At 41.1% G+C, this 24585-nt stretch overlaps 1 protein-coding gene across 2 annotated transcripts in view; it reads right to left on the bottom strand.

Annotated features, from left to right (window-relative positions):
- Positions 1-24585, bottom strand: part of runx3 (RUNX family transcription factor 3) — a 128290-nt gene that overhangs the window by 21036 nt on the left and 82669 nt on the right. For both annotated transcript variants that reach the window (XM_074692686.1, XM_074692687.1), the window contains 3 exons: positions 5532-5773; positions 4811-4967; positions 3306-3410 (listed from right to left, as the gene is read on the bottom strand). In XM_074692686.1, the coding sequence (XP_074548787.1) occupies positions 3306-3410; positions 4811-4967; positions 5532-5773 (504 nt within the window). The remainder of the gene's footprint in view (positions 1-3305; positions 3411-4810; positions 4968-5531; positions 5774-24585) is intronic.

Raw genomic sequence — 24585 nt, forward strand, 5'->3', positions numbered from 1 at the left:
GAATCTACAGTTATCTTGTAGAGGTGACTGTGTTTGCTTTGTTTAAAAACCTGCTTTAAGATTAAGGTCAGACACAAGTCTTAGACTGTGCATTGGAATTTTAGAGTAGTCACCACCTTGCTTGTTTAGAGACGGATAAAAGTTGATCACTGGACAGATCACTTTCATTTTCAGCTGTTACCCTTCTTTTTCTATTTTATCCAGCCTGTCTTCACATTTATTCATTGTATGAAAATGTTTTTTTTTCTTAAAAGTGTTAAGGTTAATCAGTTTTTCAGGCTCTGAACTGGGAAACACACGCCCCTAAATAAACTTTTCACTATCTAAAAGTGCTGTCAATCTCTCTGACATGCTGTGAGTTCATCTTTTCATAGGGGGGCTGATTCACTTCTGGTCCAGAGATACAGAATTACAACCTGCCCCTCCCCCCCATGGGTAAATAGGCCGAGGGTGATGTCATGTACAAGTGAGACAGTGAGAAGGGCACCCAAAATATAGTTGCCCCAAAAGTGGTGTTAAGTGTGTATGTGTGTGTGTGTGTGGGGGTAAGCTTTTGTTAGCAGGGAGGATATCTGGGTAGGGTTTCAACACATACGTGATCAGCTCTGTGTTTTTGTGTTCCTACAAAAGTGATAAATAGTTTTCCATTACAAAAATTTAACCTATATATATATATATATATATATATATATATATATATATATATATATATATATATATATATATATATATATATATATATATATATATATATATATATATATATATATATATATATATACTCCTATATAAGGGGGTAGGGGGGCTTTAGGTATGATGAGGAAATCATAAATACTTACTAAATACTTGACTGAAAAACATTTGATTGTTGTTTATAACATTCACATGCATATGCAGGTATGAAGGAACTGTATATAGGGCATCTATCTCAAGCATGGGGCTCTTTGTTATGTTGCTACAGGCTAGGAGCTGCTGCCGTCCTGTCCATCAGGTTCTCCTGACTAGATCAGTAAACATTAATAAAACTTTCTCCCTCCTGTGCCAAGTCCTTCCACGGCTCAGCTGGCAGCCATGCAAATGCAGGCTCTGCACAAACAGCTTACAGTCCCATACAGGTAGGCCCCACAGTCTGCCAGCCTGTGGACAGGTGAGACCAGCGTGGCCAAGTCTGCCTTCAGGCTGTCTACACAGTGAATTATAGAGCTGAGATGTGCAGGCAGCAGCGTGTGTCATTGGTTAAAAAAACAAAAAGAAAGAAAGCTGGAATGGGATTTGGTAATGAAAAAATACTATTAGTTTTATGTGCTGGCACAAGTGCCCCTCTGCTTTGGCTGGAGAAATTGCACGGCCGATGTGGTGTCTTGTGGTTAAAGAGAATGTGATTATTTTTTATGACCCTAATAATGTCTGAATGATGGTGTGTGTGTTCCTGTTCTTTGACAGTGCCGGGACATGACTGATATTTAACTCTTTAAACGTGCTTCTTGCTTCAATGTGAAAGTCCATTCATTGCATTGCGCAAGCAATATCTGTATCTGTACACATTAATCGGTTCAAAAACTTAAATCTCACTGACCTGACAGCTTAATTAAACCAACACCATAAATACTATGAATGTGATGGATTTAAAATCCTTCTCTAACACAGCGATCAGTTTTTGAATCTCCCGGTCCAAACAGAATCTGTTTTTTACTGCAGAATAACTGGACCTATTGTTCACTTGTAGATAAGCAGAGACTTAACATTTTAGCTACCCTAACATTAGCGCAGATCTAACAGTCTATGGCTGCAGGGGGTATAGCTAAAGAAAGTCCCAGTTGGTATCATGGAATCATATTCAGATGCTTTTTTAAATCAGCCTTCGCAGAGGTTTATTTTCTGTCTTTCTGTGAATTCCCTCTCAGCACCGTGAAACAGAGTTTAATGGGGCCTTAAATTCTTCCTGCCCTATATTAAACAGTGTCACTTTATAGCACCCAGCGCCAGTGCAAAAGTAGCACGGCCACTCTGACGCCTCAGCTGGAGTCTTGACAGACAGATGGTAGACAACATAAATGTTCGCAATAATTTCAGCAGGAGAAACTCCTGGAAGCACATGAACATGAATTTATGCACTGACATTATTTCTATCATAATAGATGTTCAAATTAAAAACATTTTCACACACACACATGCAATCTTCAGTATTGTCTAGGTCCTCCCACTTTTGCAGGCACCATTCTTTTTAAAGCCTCTGCAAATAGTATCCGGCCTGGCATAGCAGTGTGTGATGCCCCTCTATTCCTCCTTTCTGGCATTAGCAGCCACCCTCTTTTCCTCTAGCTATGGACTGTTATGACTGAGCTAAATCCACCCCGTCCCTACGATTCCCCTCCACAGACATGAGCAGGAGCCACAGATATCCATCTGCCTGTTCAAAGGCTCCTGCACATCATAAGGAGAATCATGAATCTTACTCGTCACTTCTGTTCCACCTTGAGCCCATTAAAAAGTCATGCATGCACGCACAAACGCCACCAGCCCTCGCCTCTGACTTATCTAAGTATTTCGGTTCCCTGCCATTCTTCACACCAGTAGCTTTAAACCACATGAGAACAGTGGTACTAACAGCTTCAGCACAACAGCAGCCGGAGTCTGCACTGTGTTAAATCAACGAGCCACTTATGTGGTCAGTCAGGTGCAGCCCCTCTGACCAGCTCCAGAGGAGGTAGGAGTGTGAGAGGAGAGTGGGAAGGGGCTGAACTGAGCTGAGCCACCTGCGGGTTGGAGACTCACTCAGCCTCTCTAAGTGGTCTTGGGTTATGCGCTAATATGCTTTACAGTTTCCTCTGACTGGGCCCTTCCTTGTGCTCCTGCTGCATGCAACTGCCCACACATGCTGGCATACACACAAAATGCATTATTTTACTTGGGTGGTGCACATAAATACACTACTTTACAGTCATTCTGCAAAGGCTAAGAAACCACTTTAAACCAAACCAAACCAGAAGATAACCCAGAATTCATTTTTTAATCCTGAAACCTCAAAATAATGTAGTGATGACTGACTTGGCATGACACATGACGCAGCAGCTAATTTTAGGTTTCATAAAATGAAGAAGGTGGGGGAAACACGCACGCACACACAAACGAATAAATGTTAGGCCTGTATCTTTAAATCAGTCAAAAGGCCCTTAAAACATGCAGACTGATACTCACTACAGGCTACTTTCAAAACAAGGATAACATGATGTGACTAAGTGGCTGATCAAAGTATAAAAAAAATGCTGTGGCGAGTGCGCGTGTGTGCGAGTTCGTCTACTCACTGCGTGGTTCCCGAGGGCCGTCCACGGTCACTTTGATAGCTCGGTGGTAGGTGGCGACTTGGGGCGGTCCGGTGAAGACAGTGATGGTCAGGGTGAAGCTCTTTCCTGCAGAGCACAAACATGTCCAAAGATTTATGGAGAGGTCTTTTTGCTGCACGTCATAAATGTCCTTTTTCGAAAATATCTGTGACTTTTTTTTCCTCTTGATCCAACAAAACCTCGCTTGTTCAGCTTTAAATCACCGCCGGATTTTGCCCCGCTACAGTCCATGAATTAAGGATAGAACCAGACAGAGACCACCTCTTTTGATGGCCTGGCTGCGTGTATGATTTAGATTATTGAGATGATCTGTTCCAGATTGTCCAAGAAGAGCTTACAGCAATAGTTTTAATGTTCAACAAGGAAGGATTTGCTCCCTTCTGCATCACAGTCCTGTTCTGAGTAAGAAGGCTGTTTTTTTTTTTTGTATCGGCTCCAGCGCTCGTGCAGATCAGCATCTCGTGTATGAAAACAAAAAGACCTGAGTCCTCGAGTGTGGTAAAAATGTAGTCATAATTACATGATCATTTAGATACTAGACCATTTGGCTTTAGAGGTAATTGGATCAAATTACATTTTATAAAAAAAAAAAAAAAAGAAAAAAAAAATCCAGCTCTGAAATGATTTTGTTCATGACATTTATCACTGGTAATAGAGCTTCTGATTCCCCCAGCACGCCACAAATATAACTGAACAAAAATACGCATTAACCACATCACATCTGTACATGACGTGATTTTGTGATTACTATCAAAGTATCACCAGGCACTTTAAGTTTTCTTTTTTTCTAAATAAATTTTTCAACAACTTTTTTTTTCAATTTTTATTTATTTATTATTTTTTTGCGGTGAGGATTGCTTGACAAGAGTCTGGTGTTTTTTCAGTCATTCCGTGGATAAAGAAAATTATAGTCACATCGCAACCGTTCACCGTGACGCAGGCCAGATGTTTCGGATGACACCCATGGACGTCAGTTGGCAGAATGTGGGCACTCTGCGTTCGCATACCTAAGTGATACCACATTTTCAATTTTTCTTTTGAGTAATGTGTAGCAGAGATCAGGCCAAAATTGGCAGAAAAAAAAATATATTTCAAAAGCTGTATTTTAAGGGATCAGCGTTTCCAGTGTGTGCGTCTGTGCAACATATTTGATGCTGGGGACTTTTGACTTTCTTTTTCGGATTCAAGAAAAAAATAATAACATGCTGTCAGTTGTCAGTCGTTTCCCCACTTAGACTGAGAAATATGATCCGTAATATTATTATAAGCGCGTTTCCAAGTGTTGCTGAAAATGGAATAACAAGAAGTCATAGCCAATTTATCCACTGCATGTGTGCGTGTGTGTGTGCGTGTGTGTGTGTGTGTGTGTGTGTGTGTGTGTGTGTACTATAGAGAGAGAGAGGGAGAGAGAGGGAGAGAGAGAGAGAGAGAGAGAGAGAGGGGGATGGAAAAAAAAATCTGCGTACCCCGTCCACTCCTGCCCACGAAGCGCAGGTCGTTGAAGCGGGCCACCTGGTTTTTCATCACGGCGGAGGCATTCCTCAGCTCGGCCGAGTAGTTCTCATCGTTTCCGGCCATCACGGTGACCAGAGTCCCGTCAGGGACATCACCGAGAGCGACGACCTACAACGGGACAAAGCCGGGGTCAGTCTGGGTATACCAAACCAGACTGCGCGTCAAACCGCAACCGGCTCCACTGTTAGCAAATACCCTAAATTGACAACTCCACCTGTTTGTCAACACAAAGCCAATACAACTGGTATTGCGGAGAGATTTTTTTTTTTATAAATTAGACTGCCTTCACGACAAAAGAGAAAAAAAAACTTGTGCAGTCATTGGATCTGATATGTGATCATGTTTCTTTGTAATGTACGAATGACATATTTTTGAAAAAATAAAAAAAAAATTTAGTCGCCAAATCAAATGCTTCTTCAGACCTGTCATCCGTAATATTGCCAGTATATGATGTGTAATGTTTCTTGATGCTATCATGGTGCTGTGTTTTTAAAATTCAACCTCCTTTAAGGCTAAATATCAGATACAGAAACCTGTTTGTCTCAGCCATGAAATAAAAATATCACTCATTACAGCCTGTTGATCAAAGGTGTGTTTGTTAAAGTCTGTTGTCATTCATTTTCACAGCACATCACAAGGCCTGTAATAAAAGTAAGAGGCGATGTGACTGACCTTAAAAGCCACAGGCAGCGTCTTGTTGCATCTCCAGTGAGATGGGAGGACGGAGCACAGGAAGTTGGGGCTGTCGGTCCGGACTAACTCGCCAGCGTGGTCTGCCAGAACGTCCACCACGTTCCTAGTGTCCGGTCTTGACCTGAGGGGCCCCGGGGTGGCCATGGCCCCGTTGCCGTCTCCAAGCTTACTGCAGGGGAAGGACGTTGAGGGCGGCGTGAACCGTCTTGTGGTGGGCGGCTCTACGGGAATATGCATCACAACAGCTTGGGTCAGTGCCACCTGGTCGTAGCGGAGGAGCAGGAGTTTTAGGGAGAAAAAGAGTTTCCTTTTCTCTTTTCCTTCAGGCTCTGCTGGTCTGAGGAGCCCAGTGGGTGAGCGCAGGAGATGTGGGACAAGAGCGCTCAAGGTGTGAGTGAAGAGAGTCTTGCAAACAGGAACAATAAAGTCTGATCAAAGATTGCTAGATCATCAGCACAGAGTGTGTCAGCCTGAGGAACATCACAGTTTCTTTGCTTTTTCTTCTAACTTCAGCAAAAACGCACCAAGTCTCAGAGTGCTGAGCCTCACTTATATCGGCGCTCTTATCTATCGCACACTTGCACGGTCCGTTCACAGAATATCAAGAACGCAAAAATCTACTTGAGCATTCACTTTGAAAACTCAGGCCAGTTTCTAAGTAATTTATTTCTGACAAGCTCAATCTGTTAAAAGTAATCCGCAAATGCAAAAAAAAGCGACACGATCCAGCTGACTGGCTTTTTCGGTTAAAGTTTCTCTTTTAAATTTCTTTCTCGGAAGACTCTCCGGATCTCACCGTGACTTTGATGAGGAAAAAACGCTTCTACATCCTTCAAACCTGAATACCTTAAGCCAAAGTTATACAGGAGTACAGTGTCCCGTTCTCGCGTAAAAGTTCTTGTGACTTTATCCTTGTTGAATCACTCCCACAAAAACCGACGGGTGCCTGGTGTAAGCGCGTCTGTCCTCTCGCTCAGATGGAGTCTCCTTTCAAGTTATCCTTAAGCGCAGGGTTACCGGGCGCAGGAGAGCCGTGAGGCTGAACGCAGAGCAGAGTGCCGCGATATTATTTTACCCGAGTCATTTCAGTGTTTAGTGGTTGGGAGTGTGGAGATGATTTCCACCAATGAATCTGCTGGGTTGGGCTTTCACCAGACCAATCAAACTCTTCGGTGTTCCTTCTCCAGCACTGTGCTGTTGTTTTACCAGCTGAATTATTGATACATATCAGCGCTTTTCTTTGCGTTTGTATTTAATGCAGCATATAGTCTGACGCGGAATGAGAGAAATAAGACATCAGTCTGCCTTTGGGAGGAACATTTTATTCCAACCCAGATGAAAGTTGAATTTTATGTGTTTTAATCTATTTTAGATAACAGTTTGTGACCACAGTCACTGTAAGAATCAAATAAAAACACTGAGAAAGACGATCAGTTTAAAACACGGATGGTTTAAAACATGAAAATACTCAGAGCAAAGAAACATCTGGTTTATGCTCTTTTTTTTAAATGACAGTCTGACAAAGAGACGGTTTAATCAGTTTAATTACACATCATCTGAAAGGAACTGGAGTTGTTTATATTCAGTCTAAATCAGTAGGACTGAGGCGGCAGAGGCCTGCGGTTTTACTCTTATTTATCCATGTTGAAAAGCTATTATATCTGGCGGCCTCACACCTTCTCCCCTGGATAAAAAATAATTTTAAGGAGGAAAATTATGGGTGCAGAACAGATCCATATCACTGTAATTGACTCGTTTCAATTAATAAGAGACTTAAATCATAAAGGCCAATGCGTTATCGCCACATCAAACGCCGCGGCAGATAAAGAGGTGTGTTTTGTGTCTGTGTTTGCGTGTGTTGAAGCCAGAGGCTGAGTTCATCAGACATTTAAAATGTTTGATGGAGAGCTGAAATGACGGCACTCCCTGGAAGCCATGCGGCTTTCTGTCACTAGTTGGCGCATTTGCCTTTTCAATCGCAGACAAATCAAACCCAGTGAGCAGACATTTCACATCCACACAGAAAAAGGAAACTTGTCTCCGGGCTCTGTGAAGGTCTGAATTAAATCCGACTGTAGGCAAATCAACGAGAAAATGCTGGATCTAAATCATTGGAAGAAACACCAGGGATCTACTCAGTTTATTTTTCCTGAGTCATATCATAATTATTCTAAATTCTAAATTTACTATTACAGGTACATGCGCACATTAATTCCAATGAATAAAGTTAATGTATTATAACATTTGAAGATTGGTTGATGTTTATGTAGCCTATGTGTACATTTATTTCTCAAACGGTTTGTTCATCGTTAAGGTAGTAATAATACAATTTCTGAGATTTAATGGCCAGAAAAGCACAACATTTAATTTGGATATTTCTGATTTAAAAAAAAATCCATAATGATAATAATGAAAATGGTTATAATAAAAACAAAAACACTTATAATACTAATTCACTGAATAATCAATATTTATGGTTGTGACAAGCAATTAGGACTTACAATTAAAAAGAATCAGAAGTTATCCTGATTTCCTGTCAAGAGCAATTTTTAAAAGTATTCCAACAATTCATGTTTTATTTTCACAGTAAGCCTAAACCTATTTCATTTTCTCTCCCTCTGTGTTTGTTGTGGTTTTTGAGTTGTTTACTTGCTCAAGAATTAATTAAATTCAGATAAAGAGGCATAAGGAGTCATCAGTGGCTTCAGATTTTTTCTTAAAGGAATATTAAGTATTGAAACTTTTAAAGGAAGAAGGACAAAATCTTATTTTAAGTCCAAATCACATTTTGATGTCTGAGCAAATTTTCACATTGCTTTCAGTGTGGTGGGATTAAAACCTGGGTCAGTGAGGTCGCAGACCCTTTCAGCGCTGCAGTTTTACTCTTTTGCAGGCTTCTACACTTCTATCAGAGAAAAAACAAACTGATAAATCAATACAAGTTTGAAGGAGGGCCTTAATGATTTACTTTGAGGTTGTGGTGCTTAAGATTTATTGAAAAGCAAATTAGACAAACATATGACTTTCCAACGCAACAAATCATCTATTCATCTATCCATCCATCCAGGTAACGGTTGAAACCAGCAGTTTACAATTTAAAATGTATAAAAAGACACATAACCTTTATAATTTCTCACTGTCTGACATTAAATTAGAATGAACTTCTCTTATTTTTGGTCAGTTGGGCTTATCAAAATTATTCATATTTGCTAAATATAAAGAGTAATGACAGAGAAAAAACAATTGGGTTAAGTCCAGGCGATGATGACAATAATGATGATGCTCTGGCTTTTGGAAGCTAATGATAGGTTAATTAACATCATTTGGATCTTTAGTGACATCATGGTAAAATTAAAAGAAATCAGCCAAGATATCAGGTAGAGGATTCTCAACCTACATAACTCTGGTTCATCCTTGGCTACAGTGTCAAGATGCTTGGAGGTACCACTTTTCAAACAATTATACACAAGCCTAAACACCATGGAAATGTCCAGCCATTCAACCACTCAGGAAAGAGACAAGCTCCGTGTCCCAGACATGAATCATTTTTGGTGCGAAATGTGAGAATGAACTCCTGAACAAAAGCAAGAGACCTTGTGAAGATGCTGGCAGAGGCTGATAAGAGAAGCAAAAAAGTCCTGTACCTATGGGCTCAAAGGCCACTCAGCAAGGAAGAAGCCATCACAGAGACAAAGACCCTAATATTTGGAGACATTTTCTGTGGTCTGGTGTTACAAAAACTGGACTGTTTGGCCATAATGACCACCATCACATCTGGAGGAGAAAGGGGGAAGCTTGTGAATTTGACAACACTACCCCACATGTGAAGTACAAGGGTGGTAGCATAGTGCTGTGGGGTTGTTTTACTGCAGGAGGGACGGGTCTTCACCAAATACATGGCATCATAAGGAAAGAACAATATGTGGACAAACTTAAGCAACATTGCAAGACATCATCCAGAAAGTTAAAACTTGGGCATGAATGGGTCTTCCAAATGGACAATGACCCTGAGCATTCCACCAAATGAAGTACAAAAGGACTTTAGGATGACGAAGTTAATGTTTTAGAGTGGCTATCAGGTGTTGTTCTGTTACACCAGGTCTGTCAGGAGGAATGGGCGAAAATTCCAGCAAATTATTGTAAGAAGCTTGTGAAAGGATATCCTCAAAATTGGACACAAGCAAACCGTTTGAAGTCAATGCAATCAAATATTAAGGAACTGTATGTAAACTTTAGACTTTGAGGACAGTTATAAAAAAAATCTAAATGTTCTCCATCATTATTCTGGCATTTAGCATTTAGAAATAGTTTTGGTAATTCTAACTGAAATAAGAAAAGTTTAGTCTGGTTTAGTGTCGGAAAGAGGAGAAAGAAAAAGAAATGTGTCTTGGCTCAAAGTATATGTGAACTTCTGGTTTCAACTGTATTTTTTGGTGTCACATAGATAACCTGTTATAATTTAATGAACATGTTTTCATTCAAGTTGAACCCCAAATTAAAGAAGTAACCCCCCTCTTCTGGTCAGATCAAGTCTCTGTTTTGAGAGCAGGTCCACTGTGAAATGGGAAAACGGCAACGATGATGATATTTTAGTTGCACCTTAGTTCATTATTAATATGTGACCACACTCCCGTGCTCTACCCTGCCCAGCCATAACGCCTGCTCTGGGCGCCTGTCACATTTAGACCTCTGCTTTTTAACATCCACTTTCTACAGTTACAGCCACAGAAGCACTGAGGACAGAGCTTGTCGGGCCACTGAACGATTTTTAATGATCCAGGAAGGTTGAGCTTGAAATCAAGACAGAAAATGCGGAGGACACGTGAAACCTCGGATCTACCTCAAGCCGGCCTGAGTCTACCTGACTCTCAACATCAAAAGATAAAGAAAATGGATCCTTAAAGATACAAACAGCTGATCACGTCATTGTTTATTGGTTGTTGCTCTGGGACAGCTTGCTGTGATACTGCCTTCATACATGTGTTCCTGACCTACTTATTAAAAGTGCATATGCTCAGTATAAAGAAGGCTCTCTGTGATACCAGGGAACAGTCTGCTAATAAGAAGTGAACGCACAACACAGTCAAATGAAAACATTGTAGCCTGTAGGCTGAAGCACAGCTTGTAATGGAGTCAGTGCACAGGAGAACCACTTCTTCTGAGAGTATTAAAACCAAAATAACCTCATTTACTTTAGGCTATCATGTGTAATGAGTCAAAGTGTAAAGACAAATATGAGCAGAAGAAACTGATGGAGGCCTTCAGGGTTTGTAAGATTATACCTGCCACCCACACGGCATTTGGTGCCACTTAAAAGTCCCTTTGAAGATTGGGACAGTCTCAGAAATGAAGAGACCCCTTCAAGTGTTTTTTCTCTTCAAATGAATATGATCTATTAGTCCGTGAAAACTCTAAGGCTATTTCCAGACGTGTACACATAAGCCTCCGGATGAGTAGCTATTCATTTGGGAGAAAAAGGGGCTATAGGGGCAATTAGAAATAGTTTGAGGTTCAGAGATGACATAAGACAAAGATTTCTATCTTTAGAGGAACTGTGGCGGTCACACATTTCTGTACATTCACAAATTACAGGGCAAGCTTGGCCCTCAACCCACCAAATGCATTCCTTCCGAAAAGTGTCTGCTCGAATTTCAGCCGGGGGTTTCTGCTCAGTGGAAATATGAGTGTTGTGAATGGACGACTTCTCTGAAATGGAGTTTTTATTCCCCTTGGATTAAATTAGCTCTACTTCAGAGCTCAGGGTATTTTTTGTATGAATGATGAATTCTGCGGTGGCTGTGGAATGCCAGGCTTGTTTACCCCCCACCTCAACCTCTTTTAGCCTTTTTTGAGGCATTGCTCGCTATGAAACGGACTTTTTCAGCCTGATATGACAAGAGTGTCTGTGATTAGACTTCCAAGAATGATGTAAGTCACCAAAGCCATTTGTGCCAGTCCCCTCAAAGCCAAATCATATTCTAGCGTTGGGAGTGTTTATATACACAAGTATATGGAGAAACTTTTAAACAACAGTGAGTGGGTACAGACTGTTTGGGTTTTGGGCTCTTGCTGCTCTGATGGCTGATTCTCTCTCAAATTTTGATTATACAATGTGTCAGCACATCACAATTGGTGGTCAGGTTTGTTCATTTTGATGTTCAGACGAGAAAATAGGAAACACATTGAACAGTTTTGATCGTATAAATTTGTATGTTATTTTTTCTTCACCAGGGTTGTCTGTGTTAGTTTTAATGATAACTGGTACACATGTGTATATTCTGTCTTTGCTTCTACATACGCTTGAGAACTTCATTTCAAACTGAATTTCTCGAGTTGTCCTCTTTAATTGAACCCTCTTTGTGCTTTGTGTATCCAGTAAATCATGAGAATGTCAGGCTTTAATTTCAGATCCTTCAAGATGTTCAGAGTATATATTATCCTAAACTGATGGAGAGGACGGTGACATTTCCAAAACCAGCAGCTAATTATTATGGAAGCCTAATGAGCTGAGACACGGCAGTCACCAGAGGAGACAATGAGCACATTCATCTCATGCATCTTTAATGTTCTGCTTACATTTTATAAAAAGGTGCAGAGCGGAGCTAAGGGCTTATAAAAGCCCTCTGAATCAATTGAGCAGCATAATGGCTGTTGGGGGACGACTCCAGTTCTGTTTTTATTTGTGTCTGCTGAATGTAAATGGACTTCTTAAAGAGCGCATTCGTTTCGAACACAATAGGAATGATTTTGTCAACCTGACACCTCGTTTCATGTTAAATGCATTATGGGATGAGTTTTTGAGAAGTAACACTTACCATTCCTTTATCACAAAAAACAGTAGATTCCCTTTTATTTAATGGTTTTATTTCATCTGCTGTTAGATACCCAGAGAAGTAACATAAAATATTATTTAAAAAAGCCAATTTAAGACAATAATCAAAGACATTTACTTGTCTCATACCTCATTAATCATATCCTGACCCCTTGGTTTTTATCTCGTGGCCTTTGGGAGAAGGCAGACCGTCAGATAAAGAACTCCAAGACAAGGCTTTATTAATGTGGAGTAGCTGCACCACTTTCTCTTGACCAGCTGAATGCTATCCATCTATCTAGTACAATCCAGGGTCTTCTTGCTGGTGTGCTTGTCTAGTGTAATGAGTACCATATTACAGCCCATGATAGCTTCAGTTCCTTGGTACTTACCCTCTCTAGTCTGTTTGTTGATGGGGAGATCATTTTCTACTAGTGTTGGGGCGCAGTCACACTGGCCATCCAAACTGTGCTCAGGCACGGTTCACTTCTCTGCTTTGGTGCGGTACACTCCATGCACAAGCACGAGCACGTGCACACCATGAGGGCATGACGATTAACTCATTACGTTTAATTGTTGCGACCACTCCAATTGACAACTATTTTAAACAATGGCCCCTTAGAGGGCAGTGTTGGGCCAAAATGACAACAGAAATCAAAAGTCACTGAAGTTGTAGCAAAGTCCACCGTGTTCCCAAACATGGGGACTCTAATGAGACTATGCTACTTGTAAACAGGCTCTTCACTATGACGTTGGCGGGCCATGTGTGTGCCTCAAGTCTGGTTCATGTTGGAGTAGTGTGGCCGCAGATCGTACCGGTGGCTAGCGGGGAATCGAACATGGGCCAACTTTGCTAGAGTACAGCACGGTTGTGCTGGCCAGTGTGACCACACTTAAAACAATAAACTGAAATGTTTAGACAATCAAGTTAAACAGTTCACAACGGTGTTCCACTTTGTTGCAAATAAATGTTCGCTTGTTTTAACTCTCCTGTATGCCACACACTTTTTGTCCTCTAGGGTAATCTGGTAGATGTTGGCTATGGCTGCCTTTTGCAGCAGCTCTCTCTTCTTGTCCGTTTTTTGTAATTTTTTCGTCTCTTTTTCATAATCTTTGTATTTGGAGTGGATCATTACTTTGTATGGCTCGTTTGTTGGTCATGGACACCAAACTTTTTGTGGCTTCAGCGATATTTTTACCACTTTTTCTCCTGTGTTTGTCTGGAGATCCTACATGTAACCATGGCTGCATTGTTTACATGTGAAATCAGCTATTAGCAGCCTATAGCATGTCAATGCTAACTGGTGCAAGGCCTGATGTTTCCCACAAGGTGAGGAGAAGGAGGTGAGGACTGGTGGACTGGTGCTGGTTCTTAGGTGTGAGCTAAGAAGTGACGACATCGACCTGTCCTTCCATCCATCGTTATTGGGATGGGTTATATCCAATAAGATGGACAAGCTAGCTGGGCTAACCCAGCAACAGAGGGATTACCAGAGGGCAGAGTAGCATCATGTTATTCACAGACATGGCTAACGGAGTTAACATCAGACACCAACGCCACATTGGAGGAACTTCACCTGCTGTGAGCAGACAGGATCCAGGAGACAGAGACTGAACAGACTGCTGAAGAAGCTCAGTCCTGAACCCTGTGGAGGTGGAGGCTGGCTGAACTGGACAATGATGGACATTATATTTTCTTATGGACCTTTTTGCACTTTCTTTCTTTTGTTTTCTTGATTCCTGCTGTGACTTCAATTTCGCTGTACTTGTTACAATGACAATAAAGTTCTATTTTATTCTATGCTTAATATGACCCCTCCAGGTTTTACTATTATTTTAAACATACAGTGAGTAAAAAAAAAAAGTCATCAATTTTGTGTTATACCTTTAGTCTTACTTCACTCAACCCATTATCATGATTTTTCTCTTCTTTTAGGAACTAAGGACCAATAAACCTTGTTTACAAAAATAATGCAGTCAGATGGCATAATCAAATTCTTAGTCTGTATTGACAAAAACTACATAACTCAAAGCAAAACTGTTAGACGACACTCTGGGGTACACTGATCGGTTTACCCTGATCAGAATTCAAGGGTCTAATTTGATAGGACCCCCGCCTGGCCTGTCAGTGGCATTTCAACGGCACACACCACACCAGAGGCAAGCAGGGGGAGCTCACTGTAAACCCCACTGTCAGGGTCGCTCCGCCCTCACATCATCTGTCGGGTACACTCACCCAAAGATGACAGTCAGCAGCCTGTGATGTGGTTTCTGGGTCTGTTTATTCTTTGGAAACCCACTAAAAGAAGCATTGGATGGTAAGCTCACCAAATGGCCCCAGTGCTATTATAGGAGCACTTTTGGTTGAGTTTTGATCTGGTGGGTTTGTAAATAGAGCCCTGCCTTGCTGCGGGGCACCACTTTGGGTTATATTGTTCAGTGTGACCTGAAGTAAGATTTTGGTATTCATGGTGATGTTTTTTCACCTGGCACAAAAATCAAAGTCCATAAATTTGTGTGAATTATGGCGCTTAGTGTTGTTTATGTCTTCAACGCTGTATACTCCTCATAATGTTTCTGATGATTGACAAAGACGTACAACATTTGCCCTCCTCTGCTTTCTTTTACTTCACGAAAAAACAGATTGTGTTCATCCTCACGATCTTTATTTATCCCATAAGTCATTCTTACTTTATGATCTATATATGTCCCCAAAATACGTCAACCCGGCCATATTTTCTTCCATTTTGGTTTTGAGTGTGAGCTATAATCATTTCTCATCTTTCCATCTCTCTTTGTCTCTCTTTATCTCTGTGTGTGTGTGTGACAGCACACACACACAAATGCACTTTTCTTTTTTTTAAGCAAGAGCTTCTGATGCAAAGACGGCAATCTGTAATCTGTAGTAATTGCATGTTGCAGAAAAACATTTTTCCGCTGTGGTAATTGCTGCAATATGTGCAGTTGCATTGCCAAAGTGACAGCACCCCGTCCCCTGAAGACTCTCTCTCGCTCGTACTCACACTCACTCACTCACACACACACACACACACACACACACGTAAAAGCACCACTTTTACTTTGCCACTTTTGTCCAGCAAAAAGTTCTCAGACTGTTTTTGTGAGACAAAAACATCCACAAAAGCAGCTATGACAATATGCTGTGATTAACAGGTTGGCACATTTTCTCACATATACACAAACAGCACACACACTTACACACACACACACCTGTGGCGCTTTAATTCTGCATTCACCTTCTGCTAAAGATTTACAGTTCCTGCCAGTGACAGTTTAACTGCCACGAAGCCTGCCAGCCCTGCTGCCACACACGGATCAGGACGAGAATCTGTCAGTCGCCACATCAAGTCAATCTCCCCGCTCCTTTAAACAGAAAACACTTTCAGTGAAGACAGGTGATGAAATTAACGCGTCATATTCTTACTACATCTTTAAGTATTGAGCCTTTAGCCAGAGTTGCTGATGATTAGTGGAAATAATAGCCACATTCAATCTAGGGGAGGGATCTGTGGCTCAACCATAGACGGATACTTATGTAACCATTGTCTACCATTTCACCACTCTGACCCCAGTGTCTGCTGCACTTTGTTGGACTGTGCCACATTTATGAGGTCAACCCCACTGTGAGACCTTGGGGAAACTATGGCATGCCAACCAGACACCGCTCTTCTCATCACCTCAGTGGAGAATCTCCCTCTTCCTCTTCCTGTCTCTTTCTCAGCACCTGCATTCTCCGCCTCATTGCCGAGCAGAGCCCCAAAATGTGATGGGGCTTTCTTACATTTGACTTCACACACCTAGCACGAGGAAAGCTATTACTTATAGACCTTTATGGATACACAGCACAGACACTAAGATTGCAACCAGACTGTGTGTGCAAACCTTTTCCTCTTTAGGCTGCTACTCTGACTGCTGAAGCCGTCCAACCTCCCAGCAGTTGTGTCTCAAATGGAGTCTCTCTGTCAGATCAAACAGCTCCTACTGATGAGGAGAGGAGACAGATTGCAGCGCTGGAAGCCGTTCAGTCTGACAGCCCGAACACGTTTGACTGGCAACGCAGACTGCGTCTACTCTTCCATGGCTAGAGAGCCCACACAAATTTAGCAGCGCCACCAGAGAGGGGAAGAGGGAATAAAGAGTGGGGCGGGAGTAAGGAGCCTGAGTCTGTTGGCTCTGAGAATAAGTTGTGAGAAGTTTTGCTCATACACAGGCAAAGCCCCGTAGCTCAGTTTTTTTTTTCTTTTTTCACAAAATGAAATCGCATGTGAGCTGAATATTAGGAAGTACGCATGGCTTCCAGCAACCACCAAGCCATTTCAGCAGTGCCTGTAAACCACATTTTCACCAGCAGACAATGCCCCTTTGTGCTTGTTGTGTGGCTGTCCCATCTCCCTGGCACCCGAAGAGAAGGCTGTTTTAAGAACTGTGGAGATTAGAGTGAAAACTTGAAGAAAAGTGATAAAGATGAAGTGTCAGTTTTAGATCGCTGGTTAATTAGTGGCAGTCATGACAGGAGGGGCAAGCAGGACAGTCTGCCCTCATTTAGCCTCAGTGCAAGAGGGGATCTTTGATGTGGTTTCACATGGAATGCTGTTGTTCATTCCTCTCTGCAACAAAAGCCACATGTTTTTATTTTTTGAGACTAGGTCCTTGTTCTTTTGAACTATGAAGGAACACGGTGAGGTATGTGACGTATGAAATGAAAGGCATGAACGCAAACCAGCAAAACACAACACAGAGTCGACTGTGCCAACCTGGCTCTGGGACAAAAGTATTGTTCTAAGCTGCGCTGTGTTTGTACGTAGAATTACATTTTTGAAAGAAGAGAAAACTCTTTGTCATCCCCGCTGTGCAAGTCTTACACTACAGCACACTCTCAAACTCTTTCAAGCGAAGCCATTTGTGAACAACCGTTTTCACGTTTCCAGCTTTTCAACTGCTGCCGTCAGTGTTTGTCCCTTTCAACTGCTTTCATCATTATTGAGGGATCCTTTCAACAGAGGTCATTCCAGGTTCTGTCACACTCATTCAAGTGCAAATTGACATCAAAGGGCCCCCAAATATTAAATTTGCATTTATTTCCCTCTGCAGAGGGGCTCAACCTCCTAAGCACCATCTGACTCACCACAGGATCCAGCCAGATTTGAGCAAGAACCCAGCACTGGTTTTCTGACAAGTGTCCATGCCACTTTCCTCTGCAGACATGAGACAAGTCTTGGAAAGTACTTGGCTAGCCCTAAAGGCTTTTGGTTGTAGGGAAATAGGGTGTGTCAAGTCCTCAAGCCAAGCAGCTCAGGAGAGCATTTAGACACAAACTATTGTCAACTCTCATAAATCTAATCTCTTTGATAGTTGGTGATTATTGTCGGTCAATCTAAATGATTTTAAATTAAATCAAAAGAAAACAAATTATCTCCAAATGTCATTGAACCTTTCTGCGGGGATATGGCGAATAGTCTCTGTGACGCATGAAACTCCTTTTCTGTGATATACTTGGGCCGGATGCCCAATTTTAGATTAAGCAAACCTAATTGAAGGCTAAAACTTATTTTCAATAGAGTCAGTCAAATCATTGCTTGTGTCAAAGGCCTGGCTTCAAATTGAAGTCTGGAAAACAGACTGCTAAGGAAACCCGCGTGTCTGAAGTGACTGAATGTTTCCTCTCATAATCCCCACTGCTAATCAGTGGTGGCATTGCCCTGGTACAGTTAGCACCCTAGCCTCCTGACGCTAGGGCGTATTGCATGATTTTTCTTTCTTTGACTCAGAGTCTGAGGTGTCCATTCAGGATTTGCTGTAACTGCACACTAATCCCCTGATTACTGTGTTTAGGCCCCGCCATCGCTGCTCCACGTCAAGGCGGCCTCGGCTAACGACAAGCTAATGACACCACAATGACAAGGAGCGTTTGTAAATCCAATCAGTAGCCTGGAGTCTGGCTGCCTGGTGATTAGGTTGATCAAACTCTCTACTGACTGAATGACTGGCTCGCTGTCTACCTCTTATGTCACCATACTGATTAAAGGGAAAAGTTGTGTTAGGAGTCCATCAGGTCCGTCTAACATTCAAGTCTTTCTGCCAGGCTGGCAGTGTTAGCAGCTTGCTGTGATGCTCAAACATTAACAGGTTCTTGTTTAATTGAGAGTGCATTTTATTTATGACTTATACTGCCTGTTTCATGCTAAATAGTTTAAAGGCAATGTTACCTTTCAGCATTAACTACATTTTGTCGTACAAATGTTCAGACACTCTTCATATGGATATTTACCTGCTATTTGTGGGTGGTGAATTTAAAAAGATTAAGATCGCAAATAAAAGAGAGATCACAGCTCACAGGGCACAGATGAGCACAGTCTGAAGTGAAGGACACTCTCACTGATATTTTTGTGAGATCCTCTGCTGTTGAGTAATCATGTGGGTATTTGTGCTGGACTACAGGCATCAGGAGACCATATGCCAGTCCTGACCAGCTATTACAGTGAGGTTAGACAGCATTTAGAGGGGGGAGGACGTCACGCTCATCATGTTGACATGCACTGCTGCACTCTGACTCAGCACTGCAAAAAACACCCTGGCAGACGTTTGTGTTCAAAGCTGTGCGCGTGTGTGATTGTATGAATGCATGCACCTTTTATTTACACCTTTTTTTATTTATACCTTTTTCTTTTGTAATTTTGTGTTTATGACTCCTGTGTGTTTGTGCTCTTAATAGCTGCTTCTGCAACCCTGAGAAAAAGTGTTGCTGTAGCAGACTATGACGAAGAAATAAAAGTGGCCACTTCTGCTACACAGCTAAGGGGGAACCCCTGCCATGGTGTGTCCTACTGAGCCAATACAGAAGTGAGCAGTAATGAAGAAACACAAGTTTTCTGGGTTTACTAAAGGGCAAACCTGCTGCAGGGAAATAGATAACATGGTAAAATCTGCATTAATCAAAAATAAATGAATAAATAAAAACATTGGTGACTAGATGTTGCTGTCTATTATTACATCAATTAATTAAAAAAAAGGGGTAATGCCCATGTATCATTTATTATTACTATTATTTTTTTAACAAGTACTGGTAATTATGGTTGTAAATATGTGAGAACATAACATTTTATGTTAGGTACTGGTCCAAAAATAAATCAAAGTGAAAAGTGAAAAAAAAAAAAAAAACTAGGTTAACTGTGTACATATATTCAGTGATAATATCAATAAATCTGTGGTTGGTATGCTGTGTATTTAAAATCTAATCTGCATGTTTATCTCGCTGTTTATTTTCAACTTCATTTCTTACACCGTAGCTCATCTGTTTCCACGACTCACTTCTCGTCGGTTAATCTGCCTCTCCTCTATCTAGTCATTTGTCCCATTTCTAAAAACTAAATTTTTAAACTGTGTCCCCTCAAAAATCATTTCCGTGTGGTTGAAGTTGTGTTTGAAGTGAAAGAAGAAACATCCCCTAAAAATGTTTTATTGCAGCAACAACAATTAACTGTATATAAACAAGCTGAGTGAAAAAATAATTCTGGGAAAATGGGTAATCCAAAAAACATTTCATAGCCTGCAGCATCTCACATCCTATTATTATCTGCATTTTCCCTTCACCGTAATTAAGTTTTTTTCTTTATTGCTTATGGGAAGAGGGATAGGCAATAAAGATCTTTGGAGCTTGGTTAAAGTTGCTTATAATGCTGTGAGGATTTAGTCTGGAGAATGGATTTTTTGTCCATGAAAAAACATTATTTTCATCCTTTGATGGTGACAGAATGAGTTCCTCTGGGCCTCTCATCTTTGCTAAACTTTTACACATGATAAATACAACCCTCTGCTCCTTCTGTATTCCATCTCATAACTGTCTGCTGGTATGTCTCTGCATATTTAGATCTCCATAAGTTGGAGTAATTCAGTGTGTTGCCAAACAGACCAGTGCCTGCCCAGTAAAGTTGAATGAAATGCAATGAAAGTTGAACTTAGTCACAGGTGTCCTCTGTCATTTTTCTCTGTGCAACGGAAAGGATATTGTGAGCAACACTGGTTTAACGGTACAGGGAGGGGTCCAAACAATAAGTCTTCTTCATCTACAGTCAAACACAGGTCACAACTCTCTAATTCTGAAAACAAACTCGCCCTATGAACACACAAGTCCGCACTTTTTTTATTCATCTTTTTTGTGAATTTCTGGAAAATTAACTTCACACAAGAAGAAACTGCAGCATTAATTTCGGCAAATAATAAATAAAAGAGCTCATAATTGCTTCCTTTCTTTGATCCAAGTTATACCATGTAATAAGCTGTTGGGTTTGCCTGTGGATTTAAGACGAATGAAGAAAAAAGTTTGTACTAAATTGAAGTGTCCACCATGCAAGATGGATGAGATCATGCAGAATAATAACAGTAAAGTGGATGTAATATTTTTAACTGAGGGTTTGTATGAAAAATGATCAGCTCCTAAGCAAAGCAACAAGCCCCATCCTGTATGGGTATTACTTTAAAAAAAAAAAATAAAAAATTGTGATTTTTTTAATATTGTAATCATTTTCACTTCATTATGCAACTGCGCACACATGTTCACAGTCAACATATTTTCCTGTCTACATTCAGTTTGTTCCCGTTTCGATCTCTCCGGTCAAAGAAGCCGGTCTAGACATTATGAGTTTCACTTGCATCATATCTGGACATTTGTGTCTCATAGCAATTTTTCAACTTCCTGTCTTTTATGAACATGTGAGAATATTGAGCAGACTTGTGTATCATTCTTTTTTGGGTGACTTCAATAAAAATCCTACACTCCCTCATTTCACACTGACAATTTATGACTCTGGATGAAACAAGCCTAAGACCATACTCTGTGGTTGCCACCTTAAGGATGACGATTACTGTTGCTGAATTACAGTTAGGACCTGGCCCCTGTGGTTGGTATCCTTTCTACAATCAGAGAGTTATATTTGCTGTTACACTTTGCACAACTTTTTTTCCCTCATCCAACGCGATGTTGAGTAGGGCACTTTGAGCCAAAAGTGTACAAGGGTGGAGGTCGGTTTGGGATTACTTGACCACATAATCAGCACGCCTCTGTGCATTCTGTACCTGAAGCCATCTTACTGGCAACCCTTAAAAGTGTTTCCCATAAAGTCATGTTGACAGATGGTGAAAACTGCGAGACGTACCAAAAAGTAAATATCTACCTCAAAAAACGTTTACAGCCTTAATCAAGTCCAGAGCTCAGAGCTCCTTCTATCCAATACGCTTCAAAGTTTTATAAATAGATATTATGCCTTACTAAATTGGAGACAGGATTCTGCCGCGCCATGGCCGTCATGAGTTTTCTATTATTTGCTTTCACATTGGAATATTGAAACTGTAATATCTGGTTACGGCTTTCAGCCCTCTCAGCCCAGTCATGTTTTGGCGTCACCCAGGGGCCTCACTGAGCAAGAATTTGAATGAGCTTCAATCGAGCATGTTAATTCTAGAGAGGAGAAGAAATATTCCTCGTGTGACTTTGTTATTAATAAATCCTCCAGAGGCTAGCCATCTGTTCTGCTGAACCCAGTCTTTTTCTTTCTTGAGCTACTGTATGGCTCTCAGTTCAGTCATTATACATGTTACATGATGCACTAAAAAGTGTTGTCTTCTCACACGGTAAATGCATTTCTCTTCTAGAAAGTTTAGAATGAACAGGACCACCTCCCAGATTCTCTAAAAATAACCTTTGTGCAACTTTTGTGAGGCATGCCTCTTTTCTCATATTGCAACTGCTGTCTTCCATTCATGCTGCGCAATAAGCCAAACAAATAAAACCATTCCCACCCTAATAAACCAGAGCCTTTTTCTCTGCTCCAAAGGGAGCTGGCACCCACAAGCGTAAGACTGAAAAAACAGACCCCTGTATAAAACAGCAGCAGGGAACAAGGTGGCCCTTCCAATCGGAGGGAAATGTGGTGACAGAAACTGAGCCACTGAGCCATGCAGTGGGCAGAGCCAATCACAGCTGCCAGAAAGCAGGTACTACACCTAATGCAGACGTAGTCAGCATGTCAGGAAGAGAAGCACAGTAAACTTTATACAACTCTACTTCACAGGACAAAAGTCTAATCATTTATACAGCTTACTGCTTTTTTTTCTCAAAGCTATGTTTTAAAAATGCTTCTCTTGGATTAAAAATGGTGCTGCTGTGTGGGGGTTAGCAGGTGTAGCCTCATTGTGGTTATTATCAGTGAACTGCAGGAGTACTGTGAGTCTGCATCAGATTAATGCCTGATGATTCTTTTTCTCTCAAAACAACAACTGTCTGAAAACAACCCCATCTGAGAACGTGTAGAGAGCTGGACACCATGAGAACGAAGACTATCTGTCCGTGTGATTGTCATACAAAATGTGTGTGTGTGTCTGTGTGTGTCTGTGTGCGTCTGTGTGTGCGTTTGAGCCTGAGCGAAGGACTGAGGTTTCTGAGGTGAGGCGTCCTCTCGCTTCTCACGCGAAGTGCATCTGATGTTGCACATCACATGATAACATGTGTTCTCTGACTGCACTGAGATACGCCGTAGACGTATAAGAATAATTTATATAACGCCTTCAGAACGGACTTTAAGTTCATAGTTTGTGTTATAATTATGATCACGTTGGTGTCTCTTTTTTCTCATACTTTAAGTCTAGGTTAGCACAATTTCAGATCAAACTTTTGATCAGTGAAAATGAACTTTTCTTGAGCACATTACATTATTTTCTTCAGGCTATACATTGAGTTTATTAATCGTCACATAGGAGCATTGGAGCTTTTAGAGGAATGAATTAAACATTCTCCCTTTTTTATAACATTTAGTTCTTATTTCAGTGTGGTTTAAGTTAAACACTTTTCATTTTGTAATGTATGTTTTTCAAGCAACCACTCAGGTATAACACCGACATGAGGTAGTACTTGTTTCAGAGTGAGTAAGAGGGTTAAATGTCTCTAGGCCTTTGTTCTCTTGCAGTTTGGTTTCAGTAAAGAATAAACTCTGAAAGGATGTTGCACATTCACAAAGGATTTCCAATGGATGATTCAAAATCAAAATCAGACATCTGAAAAACATTACGTGATAGGCTAAAACGTCTCCAAAGGCTGCTGGATGGCATGCATGAAACCTAAAGTGGAATAAACTCTGATCTGTAAACAGTGAGGAGATAAGGGGACGCAGATCCAGTTGGAGAGAAGATAAAAGAGGTAAGGCTCAAGCCTTGTCAAGAGGAAACTATAAACGCCTTAAGTGTCTAAAGAAGCTGTGTGAACACCAGAACATCAGCTCCTGTCACTGCAGCTCTGCTGAGCGTATCAGAGGTTTGTTCTCATGCGAAACACAGATGGACTGAGTGTGTGTTTTACTGTCTGTGTCTAACTGCATGTGTGTGTGTGTGTGAGGCTCCAGAGATTTTAAGATACACTCTGCAAACAATTAGGATCTGGTAGGACTTCTCCTGTTGCCGTCTTTAATTACCACGCAACAAGGCCTTAATTGGGAAGGAGATTTTGTTTTTTCTTCTTCTTTCCAGTGGCTGTTGCAGCAGTTGTGTGACAAACAGAGGAAACAATCCCCTGCTTGCCTCCATATTAATGACATGTTAAACTCAGGATGTTTGTGTTTTTTGGATTCTGACTTACAGAAACTCAGAGTACACTAACCCAAACAAGAGGAAAGGTTTTCAACTTTGTCTCCTCTGCTCCAATAGTCTCACAATCTGGAAGTAAATGTTGTCTGATTGGAATTACCATGGCAACAAATGGCTTCTTCATTGAGCTTTAGCGTGTAGCGCCGCCAACTATAGTGCACTCACCTCACCACACAGACCAAAAGTACCTCCTGGAAGTAAAGCAGAGTGAGAGGGACTAATATGTTTTTTTCTTTGCTCTTTTATTGTGTTGCAGTGTTCCAGTAAAGACTCAGTCACATGGAGCCTATGAGCTCGTATTCTCACTGTGAGAGCGCTCAGTCTCACTTGATAATGAATGTCTGTGGTGAGAATTCCATTATGGAGCTACTCCATCAAGCCTACAGAAAACACAGGAGCGGTGAGGCAAAGGCATTTAAGGTCCATATCAGTCAACTAGACGGGGGCTACTGTTCAAGTCAGATCCTCCTTTGTGAATCTCCCTCAGCATAAGTCTGACTGTGTGCAGACAGAGATAAATGCATCAGTGGATCCATGTCAATGCCTTTTTTCTCAGAGTTGAAATAGCTG

The sequence above is a fragment of the Halichoeres trimaculatus genome, unplaced genomic scaffold (genome assembly GCF_033239565.1).
Source record: "Halichoeres trimaculatus isolate MK-OKI-2021-1 unplaced genomic scaffold, fHalTri1.1 fHalTri1_scaffold_17, whole genome shotgun sequence".
Classification (NCBI taxonomy): domain Eukaryota; kingdom Metazoa; phylum Chordata; class Actinopteri; order Labriformes; family Labridae; genus Halichoeres; species Halichoeres trimaculatus.